This window comes from Pinus tabuliformis, chromosome 2_2 (genome assembly GCF_031772625.1).
Source record: "Pinus tabuliformis cultivar Carrire ecotype Pingquan chromosome 2_2, CPIR1, whole genome shotgun sequence".
NCBI classification, from domain to species: domain Eukaryota; kingdom Viridiplantae; phylum Streptophyta; class Pinopsida; order Pinales; family Pinaceae; genus Pinus; species Pinus tabuliformis.
Genome location: NC_142300.1, coordinates 1,164,286,378 through 1,164,304,743, shown reverse-complemented (window position 1 = coordinate 1,164,304,743; position 18,366 = coordinate 1,164,286,378). Strand labels below are relative to the sequence as shown.

The 18,366-nt window shown below is 35.2% G+C and overlaps 1 protein-coding gene across 2 annotated transcripts in view; it reads right to left on the bottom strand.

The window, feature by feature from the left end:
* Positions 1-3,996, bottom strand: part of LOC149197572 (triacylglycerol lipase 1-like) — a 175,583-nt gene extending 171,587 nt beyond the window's left edge. The window contains exon 1 of one of the 2 annotated variants that reach the window (XM_089403931.1): positions 3,639-3,996. In XM_089403931.1, coding sequence (XP_089260057.1) covers positions 3,639-3,788 — 150 coding nt within the window. In that variant the 5' untranslated portion in view covers positions 3,789-3,996. The remainder of the gene's footprint in view (positions 1-3,638) is intronic. The other variant, XM_089403930.1, reaches the window with a different exon arrangement.
* Between the last annotated feature and the right edge of the window lie 14,370 nt (positions 3,997-18,366).

Genomic DNA, 18,366 nt, shown 5'->3' with positions numbered 1-18,366 from the left:
CAAGCAAGATTGTCATACAGTACTCAGCTATTACCCTTGAAGAACAATGTCTACCGATCAACCTTATAGCTGCACAGTCATGCCCAGAACTGATCTCAAATGTGTCACACTGTCATCTACAGCAATGTGACATAGATCTGACTTTCCTTACAGCGTCTAAGGGTTCATTCCTTACAGAGTTATGGACCTCTTAAACTTCATCATTTGGTTGATAGGGTCCTCTCCAATTGCGGCCAAGATGACCTCCTTGAGGGCTGAGACTAGGGCAGTATTTGGCCCTACTTGGACTGCGGTTTGAAGCACAAATGACAACTGCTAGAAACCTTTATTTCGATGGCTGTAACCTTCACCTTTTACTGTGGCTAGGGCAGATAGATGCCTCTTTGAAACTGCAGATTAGGCTGAGTGTTTAGACAATGGATGAGGAACCTTTTAGGCAACGTATGGTGGCTCTCTTTGACTACTGTGGCCAAGTCTTTCCATTATCAGCGGCTAGGTTAAGGCTCTAGTCCTCCTAATAGGACTGCGGCTAGGTTAAGGCTCTAGTCCTCCCAATAGGACTGCAGCTAGGGCTTGCATTTACAACAGTCAGGGCACATAAGAACCCTCTTTAAACTGCGTCGTAGAACAGTTTGTTAGGGCTGTGTTAGGGCATCATTTAGGCTTATTCTTGCTGTGTAGGAAGGTCAAGTTTAGGGCAGCGTAGAACCTTACTTAGATGACAGCATTAGGCTTCTATCACACCAGCATTAAGGCTTCATATGAAACCTTCCTCCCTGATTGCATGAGCCTTCTTCTTGCTGCGCATTAGATTTCTCCATCAGGGCAGCATAGAGCCTTGTCCATGACAGCTTCTAGGGCATCTTCTATTAGGGCAGCGTATCACCTAGGGCACTCCCTCTAGATCTCATCATCATCAAACCCAAAACAAAATGAATAGAGATCTCAAGAGTGAGTGTGTTAGATGACCTGAAGGCCACCTCTATTTATACTAAAATGTTGAGCACAAGTGGGTTTATTTGGTTGCTGGCTGACCTTGACGAATTGTCCCATAAATGATAACACTAATAAATTCATATCTCTATGAATACTTATTGGAATCGGATAATCTTTAGATCAATCCTACACCTCCGATGAGAGGGATCGAAGAAAAATATCAGCTATCATTAATAAGATGACCCACATGGAGTTTGGCCCTAGTCGCCAATTTTAACAGCATTCAATTTCATATAGCAGCCCAAGAAAAGGTCTTAAAATAATATTCAACAATAAAGAAGCAAGACCTTCAAATAGAGGCTAGGTTTAGGCTAGAGGAAATAATTCTATGGCTGTTAGATATGCATAAACAGCAATAAAGGGACTGACATCAGCCCTATTTAGGTGGTGTATGTTGAGAAATCAAGGGCAGCGAGATTAGAATGATTTCTCTTACTTTAATAACTGCTTGTGATGTTCTTTTACTTAACTTGATGTACTTTGTTGATAGCTTCTTCTTTACTTGATTATTATAGTGTTCTTATCATCAAACAGCTACCAAACTATGAAGATCATTGAACAAGAGGACACAAAATATAGGCTGCTATCCAAGGCCAAAACCTTTGCCTTTGAGAGGAAAACCGACAAGAATTATTCTCTTCTTATAGAATCTTCAAATGACAAATTTCAAGACCTAAGACCCTTGACAAAGACCCCTCCAAGACCAAGTCAAACTTCTCCTTGATGAACTTGTTTCTCACAAAGTCAACCCAAGTCAAACTTGCTTCACAACTTTTGTAACTTCTCCTTCAACCTCAATTTTGGACCTGCAACTTATGACTGCTATTTTCAGCCTAATTGCATAAACCCTAGCTCGCACGTGTGGGTGGAATATGGTAGATTAGGTCTCCTTCTTCCTTCGCTTAGGGAGCTTCTTCTTCCTTTATAACTCAGCTTGCAAGATGATCCTTTTGACACCTGATTTCGGCCTCCCAATATGACTGTAATTTTTCGGTCTGGCTGCAACAACAATGATGCCCTAGCATGTGAGAGATAGTGGCCCAAAATAGTCCTTAAATGCTTTGACCTTTCTCTCTTTTTGTTTCCTTCTCCTTCGTTGGTTATCCTTGTCTTTCTTGTGCTTCAACGAACTTGGGTGGATGTTCCTTTGATGAGGTCGAGTTCTTCCTTGTATATAGGCTTCCTTGTGATATTCAAACAGCCCTAATGAGGCTGACTTGTCACTACTAGGCCGACTAGTCTACTTGTAAGCCGACTTGGTCTTGGAGGGAGTCTTTTGACTCTTTTGACACAAAATAAATTTCTTTCACTTGATACATATATGACAATGACTTCTTTGACCCTATGAAAAAGCCCTAGAAGCACACAATGGCTGCTTGACCTAAAAACAAATTGACCTATAGCATGAAACCCATGCTATACAATAACAATAATATTTTTTCTTTTCTCTTTTACATCAAGTACATAAAATCAAAATTACATAAGACATTATGAAGACCAAACTTGGTTACATCAACATGTGCAGACCAAACCGTGTAGGCCATGCAATATGCTAGATTTTGCCATTAGATAATTTATATATGCAATTTCTCAATTTTGAGCCACAAACTCCACTCAAATTACACTTATATGCATAAATCTGCCCAAGAAACCCTAAAAACTGCCCTAGCCCTCTAGCAAAGAGAAAAAGAAGATGAATTTAGTTAAATTTATGAATGATCAACACGCTTCAGATCAGCGCCTTATCCTACTAGGGTTCAATCTAGATCCTCAGGATGGGACTACTCCGCCAATCTAGATCCATGTGGATTCTGATTCCGGAGCTGAGGCCTAACAACGGTCACTTCAAGTCCCAACGCTATGTTCTATTTTCTGTTATTACATAGAATAGTGGAATCAAACGATATGTAGTCATAGTATAGCTGGCAAGCTGCTTTTGTTATCACTGAATATATCTGATTTTTTGTGATAACTGTTGCCCAGCCTCCTTGGGAAGCTGGCAACAGAATGGACTGCTTGTATACAGTTTCTATACATTATTAATGCAATAGAGTAACTAAATTACCAAAAAAACATGTATCAGAGTTTTCTTTCCTCGTTTTTGCTCTTCTCAGTTTGGTGTAGGATGAGCAGAAATCTAACTGGCAAAATGAATGTAGCCGTATTGTTAAATCCACCAAGCACGCACAACGATTCTCATATCTGAACATTTGTAAAGCCATGGGTAAATAGGAATGAGTGCTATCAGAATAGGAACTGTTATTTTCTTTAGGAAAAGCATAGAAGCAGACTTGGTTCTGTAATCCTCAAATCAGGTTGAGCCCACAAGGAATTTCTTGTTTCTCTGGAAATATTTCAGATCATAGACCGTCCAGTCTATATTTTGGCCCACGAAAACCAAAACGAGCTAGGAGACTTCACATTTGAATGTTCAGTCTAAGAAACGAATTTTTAATTTTTTTGACTGAATTCATGGATTAAAACCCATGGTTAACTCTGTCTCCATTTTGGGATTGTACCCACAATCAGACCTTCATTTGCAGGCATCTATGATCTGGAATCCATTATCATAACTCCATATTTTGCAGAAATTAATTACATTGGGAGAGATGAATCGAAATGTAAGAAAATTATACACGTACCACGAATTCAGTACAAGGGTAACCCATTGGTCGGATTAACTGAGAGCACAGACCTTCATCATCAACTTCCCTTGCGTACACCCTGTTGATAGTTTGAATAAGGCAAAAAATTATGAACAGAGATGAGGAATTCCACTTTGATATCTCCATATTGAGTCTCCTGGAATTGGATACGGCAGAGAGAAAGGAATGAAAGAGGAGCTATGAATTCGAAGGTGCCAAGCACCTGCAATGTTCCTGTTGTATAAGGGACTCACTCTGGCTTTTGGCTTCTCAGGTCTTGCGAATACGCGAAGCCAAAACACACATTGATTATGATCGCAGATGGAACAGTTAGGTGGATTTACCTGGCCCACTTGGTTAAGTATCGTTATATTATACTACACCCTTCGAATTTCGAAGTTTCTTTTATTTATATATACAAGTAATAAATAATCAATATAATATACCTTATATATACAAGTAATAAATAATCAATATAATATACCTGGCCCACGTGGTTAAGTATCGTTATATTATACTACACCCTTCGAGATTCGAAGTTACTTTTATTTATATATACAAGTAATAAATAATCAATATAATATCTTTGCTGGAAAAGGAAACTAATAAATATAATATTTAAAGTATATATAATCATTAGAGAATTTATATATAAAATAAATAAATAAATAAAGTATACATAGATTAACATAACATGAGAAAAGTCCATTTGTCAGATTTGATAACTTGCATTCGAGAATTTATATATATAAATAAATAAAGTATATGTAAAGATTAAAATTTATATATATAAAAAAGTATATATAAAGATTAACATTTTTATATATAAATAAAGTATATATAAAGATTAACATGACACCAAAAAGGTCTATTTGTCATTCTCTATGGGTCATTTGTCATATTTGATTCCTTGTATTTAATATTTAACAAGTGTTATTTCTCATATTTGATTACTTGCATTTAATATATAACAAGTGTAATATGTTGTGTTGTTGTATTACATGTTTCTTATGAAAGAAATAATTAATAGCAATTATTGAATGTATGAATAAATTCATAAATTTAATAATGAAACACATTTAAATGCCATAATGAAAGTAATTAATGGACAAGTGGGTTTTAGGCCGAAGCATTTTACAGTGGATCATGGTATCACGTTGAGACACATTGTTGAAAAGGTTTGGGAGGACAAAAAAGAAGTATTTCATTGCTTTGTTGACTTCAAAAAAGCATTTGACGCAGTCCCTAGAGATAAGTTGTGGCGTAGAATGGAAGAACTTGAAATTGCTATGCATTATATAGTCGTTGTCCATAGACTTTATGAAGAGGTGAAAATCAAGATTAGAACCTCAGCAGGTATTTCAAAAAGCTTTAGAAGTGACATTGGAGTCAAGCAAGGTTGCCCTTTATCCCCTACTCTTTTTGGTTTATATATTGATAAATTGGAAGAGTGGTTAAATCTGCAAGGTGGAGATGGTGTTCGGTTGGGGAGTTTGTGATAAAGCTTCTTTTATATGTTGATGATATTGTATTGATTTCTAAATCGACCCATGGATTGCAAATGCACTTATATGCCCTTGAGTATTTTTGTAGAGCAGTGGGGATGCAAGTCAATACTAGCAAGACCAAAATAATGATTTTCTCTAATAAAAGGAAGCAGAGGCAACATACTTTCTTCTTTGAAGACAACATTCTTGAAGAAGTAAATGAGTACAAGTACCTCGAGATTGATTTTAACAACAAACTCAATTGGGAGGACTGCAGAAAGAAGGGAATTTTAGGAGGGTGGAAAGCATTGTATGCTCTTCAAAACAGATGTAGAGAGGCACGAGTTATGGGATTGGAAAATGATTAAAGTGCTTTTTGGACTCCTAGTTTGTCCAGTGATGCTATATGGGTGTGAATTGTGGGCTAGCAGTACCCCATCTCAAAATGGAAACAAATTGAGAAAATCCAAAAACGTTTGATCATGAGCAAGTCCAAAATAAAAAGTTCAGTACCTTATGAGATAATGTTGAGTGAAACAGGAGCAACTCCCATCGAAGCAATTGCTATGGTGCGGCTCATAAGATATCTAAAGAGAATTGAGCAAATGAGAGTAGGTAGATGGCCTAATGTTATCTTCAATGAATTCATGACTAAAAAAAAAAAAACATGGATGAAACAAAACTACATATGGATGTAAAAATGGAATATGTACCTCAATGTTTGTCCCACAAATAGTAAGGAGCTAAAGGAGTTTGTTATGGAGAAGTTTCGTAAAAAGGTATGGGGAAAAAGTTGGGTAGAAAGAAGAAGTATTACATTGAGGAATTGAACCCTACGTGTGTTTTACAACAAAAAGAGTTCATTGGAGCTAGCATTTCGTGGAGGGAAAAGGTTCTTATTGCTCAATTAAGGACCAACTCGCATCAACTTTGGTGTGAAACTAGACAGTGGAAAAGGCCTAAAGAATCTTGGGAAGAACGGGTGTGTACGTTTTGCGCATCTGGGACAGTGGAACCGGAAAAACATTTCATTTTGGAATGTGATGCATTCAAAGACATTATAGAAAGTTATGAGAACATGTTAGCATTAGTTTCTTGGCATTGTCTTTTTAGCGAGGGGATTGTTGGAAGGTTGGGCCAACTCATCATCAATTTGAATCGAAAAAGGATTGAATTGCAAAAAGCGAAAAAACAAGGACCTAATAGTCTCATGGACTATTTGAGTCTTGTGGACCTTAAAATATCATTTCATTTCATTTCATAGATATATATGCATAAATAATTTTGGATGAAACAATAGCCCCAACATTATCGTTTGTTATAAAAGTTAAGCGTTTATTGAAATGTGATTGCACACATTTTATTCCATCTTTAGCTTATGGGACCAAATAAGGAGGAGAAAATATAATGTCTAGTATCTTTATATTAAATAATGTATATACATGATATAAATAAAATAAATAATTTCTTAAAAAACTAATTATTGTAACAAACTATTTATTTAACTTTAAATTCATACTCATTTTAATTCAGCGACAAATAAATAATTTATGGTAGCATTTCTATGTCTAAAAAATCAAATTGATCTGAAGCATCACATGTCATCTTTATCATCACGTGGACAATTCATATGTAATAAAATATCTAATATAAAAAATTACAATGTCTAGTATATTAAAATAAAATAAAAAAATTAGTTACACTAAAGGTTGAGTGTGAGTGCAAAAGATTCCTAAAAATTATTTTTTTTTATTTTATATTTTTAAATAATGATTAAAATTGTGAAGACAAAAGAGAAAATCTTATTTTTTGTAATGTTGAATTAGATTTTATTTTTTATATTGCATCATGATTTAAAGTTAAATTATGAAAATATATTATTATTATTATTATTATTATCCAATTTTAAGGTCATGGTCAAGCCAAACACCAAATTGGTGTATGGGACCCCCTTGTTTGTGGGACAAGGAGATGGAAAAGCGACCCACCTCCGTTTAGCGATTTCACTACTAAGTCTACGAAGGCATACATACTCTACCCCACTATGGTTTTGAACCTGTGACCTCTTAGGAGGAAACAAATGCTCTTAACCATTAGGCCCATTCAAGTTGTAATATAGGTAAGGTTTTATTGAGGAAAGTGATTGAACCAAGTTCATTCAATAATAAAAATCAGCAAGGGAGAAAAATGAAGAAAATCAACCAGGGAAAAATCAGTGTAATATGCAATATTGTTGTTTTTGTTTTTTAAATTGGCTAGTTCCCATGGTTAGTAAAATTTTGAAACATAATGGCAAATTATTTTTTTTGGAAAATAAAAGATTAATTATGGAAAATCCATAAATTTGGATTTTGTTTTGAAAATTAATTTATGAGGACACTTGCGATTAGAGGTTTTTTCTTATTTTACTTTTTTAAATAATTTTTAATTATGAAAAAATGATTTTAAACCACATAAAATTAGTCATCCACCAATCAAAAATTAGAAATTCAAATTTTAAAAATTTTAAAAATAATTTTCAATTTCGAAAAAAATAAGTTTAATATTTAATTTTACTAAAACTTTAATAAACTTTGGAAATAGTTTTTAAAAAATTGCAAACCCAAACTTATTACAATATACATATATAAAAATATCAATTGCCATGTGATACTTATTTTAATTGAGTGAATTTGAAATATGTAGTCATTTAAAAATATCAATTACCAATATGTGATACCTCGTTTAATTCAGTGAATTTGAAATATATATATATATATATATATATATATAAAGAGACGTATATTGCATTGACTTGAGTAGTGAATTGTAATATTTATATTTCTTAGATTTATTTTGTTGAGAAGATTTTTTAGCTTAGTATAGATACTAAGAGATGATGCAATTTCTTGTTATGTATATATTTTGACTTGGTCAAGCTAAATAATAATAATAATAATAATAATTAACGTAAAATTAAAAATAAAATTAGTAACATGAAAACATTTTTAATCAGTGAAAAGAATAAAAAAAATAATGTTAAAATAAAAATAACTTCATGGTATGAGAACCCATGGTATTCATGTGGAATATAACTTATTTAAATGAGGAAATTAAATGAACCTAGATTCATCTTAACTTTAGATCTACCAAGGGCTGGGAGGGATCAAATCTCCTAAGATGCAAACCTCCTTTAGAACTAATGATTTTCCCTAATAAAAGGAAGCAAAGGCATCATACTTTCTTCTTTGAAGACAACATTCTTGAAGAAGTAAATGAGTACAAGTACCTTGGGATTGATTTCAACAATAAACTCAATTGGGAGGACTACAGAAAGAAGAGAATTTTAGGAGGGTGGAAAGCATTATATGCTCTTTAAAACAGATGTAGAGAGGCAGAGTTATGGGATTGGAAAACGATTAAAGTGCTTTTTGGACTCCTAGGTTGTCCAGTGATGCTATATGGGTGTGAATTGTGGGCTAGCAGCACTCCCGTCTCAAAATGGAAACAAATTGAAAAAATCCAAAAACGCTTGATCATGAGCAATTTCAAAAATAAAAAGTTCAATACCTTATGAGATAATGTTGAGTGAAACAGAAGCAACTCCCATTAAAGCAATTGCTATGGTGCGGCTCATAAGATGTCTAAAAAGAATTGAGCAAATCTGAGTAAGTAGATGGCCTAATGTTATCTTCAATGAAGGCATGAGTGAAAGAAAGAAAACATGGATGAAAAAATGGAATATCTACCTCAATGCCTATCCCACGATTAGCAAGGAGCTAAAGGATTTTGTTATGGAGAAGTTTCATAAAAAAATGTATGGGGAAAAGAGTTGGGTAGAAAGAAGAAATATTACATTGAGGAATTCAACCCTACGTGTGATCTACAACAAAAAGAGTTCATTGGAGCTAGCATTTCATGGAGGACAAAGGTTATTATTGCTCGATTAAGGACCAACTCACATCAACTTCGATGTGAAATAGGATGGTGGAAAAGGCCTAAAGAAGCTTGGGAAGAACGGGTGTGTACATTTTGCACGTCTGGGGCTGTGGAATCGGAAAAACATTTCATTTTGGAATGTGATGCATTCAAAGACATCAGAGAAAGTTATGAGAACATGTTAGCATCAGTTTCTTGGCATTGTCTTTTTAGCGAGGGGATTGTTGGAAGGTTGGGCCAACTCATCATCAATTTGAATCGGAAAAAGATTGAATTGCAAAAAGTGAAAAACAGGGAACTAATGGTCTCATAAACTATTTTTAGTCTCGTGGACCTTAAAATATCATTTCATTTCATTACATTTAAGTTATGAAAAAATATTTTTTAAATATAATATCTTTTTATGTAATATGCATGAAGAGTTAATAGGTCAACTTCATTTATGGAGGGTGTAAATATGCATAGTTTCTCTCATATATAAAATTAGTGTGAATATCAAAATCATCTCTCAATTCTTACTATTTAAGAATATTTTTGTAAAAGGATTTTTTCATACAAATAGATGTAAATGACAAGTGTTCTTATTGGATAAGTGTCATATGTGATAATGTTAATGAATTGAGGATAACAACAAGGACACTTCTCGAATGGTGTCACCTACCTTTTGTAACCTTTGGCTATGATAGGTGGCATTGTTTAGCTAGTGTTATCATTGTTATAAATGGAAAATAATGCCATTCAATGATTGTGGTTATTGTTATCCTTACTTTGTTGACATTATCTTGGGTGGAATTAGTTGAATTCAAAGGTTGCAAACGGTAATTGGCACCATTCGGCTAGTGTTCCCACCATTGTCCTTTATTCTATTTGTGTTATTCCATGTAATGCTAATTGAATGGTGAAGTCTACATGTTACATAAAATTATTTTTGCACTAGTCCCGCCACACTCGCAAAGTCACTAAATGTAATTTACTATCTTTCGTAATATTATCCTCGAACTAGAATGATTTTACCTATATTTCTTCCCCTCAATTCAACAACATAAGCAAGAAAGATTTAAGGACCTATACACCCCATTTGCATCCAAGATTGGTGTTGGCTTAGGGGGTCCTGACCCAGGTTTAGAGTTAATTGCGCCAACCAACAAAACCCCACACTACTGGCCCTTTCGGAAACAACCCGCGTAGTGCAGGCTGCATTCTCACTCGAAGCAGTATGGGGGGATGTTGGAACCAAGTTTCTGCATCCAAAGATCAGTGTGATGTCTTTTAGCACCCTAGGTCTGCCTTCGTGCAGATCTATAAGCCCCTATGGCTCGATACTGCAAGTCTGTTTAAACAGCCTTTAGTCCTTCGCGAAGGTCTACAATTAGTCTTTGCGGACCCTTAACAGTGAATTTATCTACTTACGCATACTAGAAAATAACCCTAGATTAGAGTTCGTGCAGATCTACTTAAGTTGTTGAATTGAGGCTTCTGTGATCCATAATATTTATAAGTAGAAATTCGGCGTAAATCACATAAAGAGAGACATTTGTCGACGCGTTTCGAACCAACTAGTGTGGCTCATCGTCAGGACAAGTTGAAGAAACAGATCCAGCTTTGCATGCTAAATAGTCTGAGTAGAGCCTCCAACGGCTATCTTGATCAACGGCTAATTTTGACTTAGGGACTGTAGTCAAAATGTCAAAATGATAATTTGAAGGGAGTTAGTTAGATTATATAAGAAAGAAATAATTATAGATGTTGATTACGTTATTAGTTTAATAAAAATCGTGACTTGTATGGGAATTAGTTAGATTAAGTACCTGACTTTTATATATATATATATATATATATATTAAATAAATATATAAATAAAAGTTAGTTGAAAGGTATGATTTAAAAATAAATTAAGGGGAATTAATTATGATAAAGACCAATACAAAGTTAATATTAAATAAATAAACGCTAGTTGAAAGGTATAATTTAAAAATAAATTAAGGGGAATTAGTTATAATAAAGACCAATATATATATAAAAATATATAAGAGGTAGGTTAGTTAGTTATAATTATTAGAAACTTAAAAAAGAAGAAATAATCACCATTTCTTCTTTTTTAAGTTTCTAATAATTATAACTAACTAACCTACCTCTTATATATTTTTATATATATATTGGTCTTTATTATAACTAATTCCCCTTAATTTATTTTTAAATTATACCTTTCAACTAACTTTTATTTATTTAATATTAACTTTGTATTGGTCTTTATCATAACTAATTCCCCTTATTTTATTTTTAAATCATACCTTTCAACTAACTTTTATTTATTTATTTAATATATATATATATATACATATAAGTCAGGTCCTTAATCTAACTAACTTTTATTTATATATTTATTTAATATATATATATATATATATATATATAAAAGTTAGGTCCCCAGGCTACGCCCAGCCCCTCCCATCATCACTCTCCCTTATCTTTGTATTCGGGCTGCGCTCTTCCCAATCCTCATATCTGTGATATAAACAGCACGCAGGATCTGCACATAAATTCGAACCTGGGCAGCAGTCCCTCCAACAACATTGCGCAGAAAGAAATTAATGAATCTGCCAAGACGCTGTGTCCCCTCACGCATCTACACATAAATTCGGACCTGGGCAGCAGTCCCTCCAACAACAATGCGCAGAAGGATCTTAACGTATCTGCCAATACACTAAGTCCCCTCACGCAGTTTGACAGAATTGTGTACCTAGGCAGCAGTCTCAATCCTGCGCAGATTGTTCAAAAGCTTGTCTCCACGCAGCAAGAGCTTAAGCATGCGCCAAACAAAGATTTGTTGGAGTCTCTTGGGACAGCTAAAGATGTAGCTACTTATAATAATTCCAGCGCCCATTCAAATAGCTCAACACAGCAAAATAGTGATGCTTCTCATGCAGCTGCCTGCGGTCATATCAAGAACTCCACGAATTCACTTAACAACCTTATCAAAAAATCAATAGTAGTTAATCTTTCTCAGCTAGTGTTAGATGATAACTTAAAACTGCTTCTTGAAAAAGGTTTAAATTTTGCATTATCCCCAGCCAAAATTCCTATAACTGACATCATAAGTAACATTGAAGTCATTATAAAAAACAATGACCAAAATACAGCGGAAGAAATAAGACAAGATGTTTCCAGAATTCTTAGAAATGCCAGACCTCCCCCCAACAACATATCCAAAGAAGAAGCCATAGCCCTAAAAAACATCAAGAATAACAAAAACATTATAATCTTAAAAGCTGACAAAGGAAATGCCACTGTTATCATGGATAGGACAGATTATGAGCATAAAATGGAAGAACACTTAAACAATAGTGGTTGTTATAGAGTTCTGAACAAAGATCCTAGCAGCAAAATCCTTCGCCAAGTAAGTAACAAAATTAAAAGCTCCTCTCTTGATGCCACCATTAAGAACAGATTAATCCCTAGTAATGCCATTATCCCTAGAATTTATGGAGTGCCTAAAATCCATAAAACTGGTGTTCCATTAAGACCTATAGTAAACACTATAGGATCTCCCACTTATTGGTTAGCTAAATATCTTGCGAACAAACTTAGACCTTTATCTAGTAACACTCCCTCTTACATCAAAGATTCCGCTTCCTTCATAGAATGGATCAAAAACCTAGAATTTAATGACAATGACCTAATGGTTAGCTTTGACGTAGTGTCTCTCTACACTATGATTCCAGTGGATGAAGCCTTAGAAGTATTGAAGAAAATTACAGACCTTGAAATGGTGGAACTAATAAGCATTTGCCTTAAGTCCTCATACTTCAGTTTTAAGGGAAAAATCTATGAGCAAACTCATGGCGTTGCAATGGGTTCTCCATTATCACCATTGATTGCCAATCTATACATGGAACACTTTGAACAAATGGCCCTTAGGTCTTTCCCCTTTACCCCTGAAGAATGGAAACGATATGTAGATGACATTTTTGCTAAATGGAGCCATGGTTTGGACAAACTTAAGGAATTTTTATCTCATATAAATAGCCTCTCTAAACACATAAAATTCACTATTGAAATTGAAAAAGACAACCAGCTCCCCTTCTTAGATGTCCTCCTTACCAAGAAAAATGGCAAGCTAAGCCACCAGGTCTTCAGAAAGCAGACACACACTGACAGGTATCTTCATTCAAACTCCCACCACCATCCGAAGCAAAAAGTTGGTGTCATCAAAACCCTAGCCACCAGAGCCTCCAGAATCTCTGACCCTGAACATTTAGAAGAAGAACTTAACCATCTCCATGAGGTCTTTATAAACAATGGCTATCAAAAACACACTATCCATAAAATAATTAAAGATTCCATAACCAATAAACAAAAAAGAAAATCTCTTGAAAACCCTAGAATCTCCTTACCCTATATTAAAGGAACCACAGATAAAATTGCCAGAGTTCTCGCTAAGCATAACATTATGGTTGCTTTCACGCCCCCTAACACCCTAAAAAACATGCTTGAGTCTGCTAAGGACTTAATAGACCCAAAAAATCACAAAGGAGTATACTCGATTCCCTGTTCTTGTGGTAAAGTTTATATAGGTGAAACAGGGAGATCCTTTGGAATAAGATTAAAAGAACACATTAATGATATTACTAGAAATAGGTCGGAAAAATCAGGTCTAGCAGAGCACGCATGTTTCTCTTCACACTATATATGCATGGAACAAGCTAAATTAATCCATGAGGAAGACCACTATTTAAAAAGAAGAGTAAAAGAGGCAATTGAAACTGAGAAATCCTCCAATAACATGAATAGGGATGACGGTCTTAAATTAAGTAGTACTTGGAAACCCTTATTAAATAAAATGAAAAAACATTAAATTAATCTAATTCTCCCTTTTGACAACATTTGACAAATCAAAATATTAATAATTAATTAAATAAATAAATACAAATAATAATTTCTTCAATTCAAACTTTTCATAACAAATAACTCATTTATATAACATATCACATAATTTAAATAACAAAAAAATATAAATAAAATATCTTTATAATAATAATAATAATAATATGTATAACAATAATAAACTAATTGATAAATAACTAATAATAAGAATAACATAAATAGGAATGACGGTCTTAAATTAAGTAGTACCTAGAAACTCTTATTAAATATAATGAAAAAAACATTAAATTAATCTAATACTCCCTTTTGACAACATTTGACAAATCAAAATATAAATAATTAATTAATTAAATAAATACAAATAATAATTTCTTCAATTCAAACTATTTCATAACAAATAACTTATTTATATAACATTCACATAATTTAAATAACAAAAAAAATAAAAAAATATAAATATAACATCTTTATAATAATAATATTAATGATCATAAAAAGTAATAATAATAATAATAATAATAATAATAATAATAATAATAATATGTATAACAATAATAAACTAATTGATAAATAACTAATAATAAGAGTAATGTTTAAATTGTATTAAAAAAAAGATATAAATAATAATAATAATAATAATAAATTAATTAATTAATAAAAATAAAAACAAAATAAATAAATTATAAAAAAAATAGAAATAATAATAAATAAATAAATAAAATAATAATATTAATAAAAAAAATTAAGTAAATGAATAATAAGTAATTAAATTAGTAAATAAACCATTAAAAAAAATTAAAAAAATAAATATAAATAACAAATAAATAAATGATATACAATTAAATTAAATAATATAATTCAAATATATAGATTAACACATAAAATAATGTAATATATATAGCAAACAAATACGTTCAGATTTCAATCATTAAAACCTAAAATTTAAACCATAATATTAATATTAAACAATCTCTTAAATAAAATTTATTAAATAATTTAATATATATATATATATATAATAATAATAAATTAATTAATTAATTAATAAGTGTAAATCAATCAGGCCGACATTATAAGCTAAAAGATATCATATATCTTTCTATTCATCTATTAATAGCTTCATAATTTTCTCGACTCTCTCTTCTCAAAATACAGATCTCATTGCCCTGATGATGGACTCACCTAGCTAGTCTGAAACGTTGGTTTCATAAATTGTTCACAGGTTTTTCCATTAGCATAAAAAAGCTGGATCTGTTTCTTCAACTTGTCCTGACGATGAGCCACACTGGTTGGTTCGAAACGCGTCGACAAATGTCTCTCTTTATGTGATTTACGCCGAAGTTCTACTTATAAATCTACTTAAGTTATTATTAAACATAACATAATTCCTCCGAGTCTTCGCAAAAGTACTTAACATGTATTTCATACATTTATTAAGTCTCATTGAAGAGAATCGTGCATCATTAGATTAATATTCCATAAACATATTATTCACCAACAACATATATCATAAACAGAAGTAAACAACAATACGCAAGATTTCTTCAGAAATAACTCTTTATTGATTTTCGGTTCAGAATACAAACTCAAAACTTCCATGTGCACTTAGTTGCAGGGATCTGCGCACTTAGTTACATGTGTCCACGCACTCAACTACGGACTCTACTTTAGGCCTCTGCGCACTCAGCTGTGGACTCTACTTTAGGCTTCCATGCACTCAGTTGCGAAGCCTTCTTCCTTCTATCTACCTACTTCTTACTTGCCCTTTTCTTCACCCAAGACATAAACATGCCTTAAACTCTCTAAGACACACCTATTTATACCCTTTCCATACAATCCCATGGTTCGGGGACCATGGGTGGGTCTCAAAGCCGACTCAACCTTTACATAAACAAGGGGCTAAAACCCCTTTGACTCTTAATCATCTACGCGCTCCACATCCACAAATCACAGAGACTTTACATTACTTACAAAAAATACATCAAAACTTGGGTTATTTTAACCCTAAAATTGACACAGGGGACCCCATCCCTACAGGTCCCCAACACAAAGATCGTGACTCGCCCTCGAGTCGCTCGGCTGACGCGGCGATCTTGCTGCGAAGACCCCCAAGCTCCACCTGGATTACTACAACCTCAGAAGCACTTTGAGTTGTTGTCTTCTTAACTTCCGAACCAGTTTTTCTGTAGTTGGTCCTTCTGTGGCCAGGCTCATTGTCTGTTGTGTCTACTGCAAACTTTTAAGCTTGTCCTGGATGGTGGTCATGACTCGGTAAGCCTCTTCCAACCATGGCTGCAATCTGGCCTTTAGCAATGCCTCCTTCCTCTGTGTTGCTTATACCTTCACGAGGAGCTGCTTCCCCTCCTGTAATTTTGCAAGGCGTTGCGCTAGTGCGATGGAGCGCGTCATTGCTTTAACTTCGGCATACTGCTGCTGCAGCTCCCTGAGCTCTGTATTTAGTGTTTGTAGTTTTGGGTCTTCCTGCAAATTGGTGACCAACTCCATGGCTTGCTTAAATAATGTCAAACAGTCAGCAACTGTGGCATCCAAGGTGCCCATTCCTTCTTTTATGGTGGCTCTGCACTGCTCCCGGACCTCAGGCGGAGTCGTGGGCTGCAACTTTGTGATCTTCATATTGAGTTCAAATTGAACTTGGCCAACCTCTGCCTTGGCTTCGCGCACACCAACGACTAATTTCTGATCTTCACTTCTGGTTGTGCATCCTCAGGGATGTGAAGCTCAGGAACTATCCTACATGCCTCTACAACTGTGGACTCCAGTTGGGAACTTTGTGCCTGCAGCGTCTCCTTTTATTTTAAGGTTTGCGTCTTCTCAGTGAACATCTACTCATTGTTCACTGTGTATTCGTTGATGAGGTTGAGAGTGCGCTGCTCCTGAGATCTCAATTCCTCTGTCACTCCTACATGCAGTGCATGGAGGTTCTCGTTAGGGAGCATTGCTATGCTCAACCCGATGTTCTTGATTGTGCTTAAGAAGACGTGATCATCGGATGTCTCTGCGCGAAGGGACCCATCTGGTAATGCAATAGTTCTAAGGTCTAGGGTCCTTACCAACTCGGCTGCTTGACTCGTCCTAGGTGCCAGGCTCGTTTGTTCTGTGCTCATTTGACCGATGCCCACCTGTATCCTCTTTGCCTGGATCTACAGCTCACATAGATCCTTTTGGACGCTCCCCAACGTCTGCATATATTGTTGCTCGAACTATTGCAACACTTTAGTTGTGGTATCCCGGATCTTATCTCTGATCTCATCGAGATCACCCTCCGTCAAGACCATGGGATCACCCTGCGACTTGTCTGATTTCTGTTTCTTCCTTGTGCCTCCCTGTTGTTCTGTGTCGCGTCTCTTCAGAATAAATGGGCTACTCTTCCCCTCATCTCCCTCGTCGCCTTGTGCTGACAGTTCTTCCTCCTCTATCTCTCGCGAAGGTGACTTTCCACTTCATTGTGACTCGCGCTACTCCTGTTATGCCTACTCCTTGGCAGCGCGCTTTTGCTCCACTTGAGCCTTCTCTACTACTTCCTTCTTTTTTTGCTCTACGAGTGTGCACGCAGCTTGCTTAGTTGCCTCTTTTCTCTTCTTCATTGCAGAACTTCCCGTGCCCTTACTTGTACCAGCATCTAAATTTGAGGGAATGCGCCACTCTGTGGGCCATCGTGTGATCACCTCCTGCACATCTGTCTCCGTCACCAAATATGGCAAGTCATGCCATTTCTGATGTGGATCCTTCCGCGCCTGAATGTATACTCTGTGGAAGTCAGCCTTGAAGGTTGCGTAGGCTGACAGTTGTGTGTACAAGGTTGGGGACAACCTTGGACGCTAGTTAATAGCCATGCAAAGACTCATTTCCATCAGGACCTAGAATATCTTCGTCTCGGTGATCCGTGCGAGGTCGTTTGTAGCCCATAAGGAAGCAAACTGCGCTTCTTCCGGTAATCCTTCTTCAAGTGGAGGAAACTGGCTATCCTCCGACAGTTCCCACACAACCAACACAATAGACCGTAGTAACCAAGCTTAATGAAATAGCTTGGTTTCATCATGGGCCTCACGACAATTCGCGAGGAATTCCTAGCACAGGTACCTGGACCAGTTGAACTCTATGCCTTTTGTGCACTGAGCATCCAGGGATACTATGGGCGCCAAAACTTCATCCGCACGACACTTTCCCATAGCCTTCCCTGCTAAAATTTGGGTGGCAATTTGCACTGCTAGGTCTGTTATTTAGGTGATGGAATATCCTTGCGCCTTCTTCATGAGGTCGAATTCTTTCTTCATTCGTTCTGCCAAGTCCTTTTCCCCCGTCTTTTCGCCAAACTCCTTGGCTGAATTCAGACCCTCATATGGCAGGTGCGTAATCCTATGAATGAGCATGTCCGTGATGGGGATAGGCCCTCCGAGCCATAAACACCCATCGTG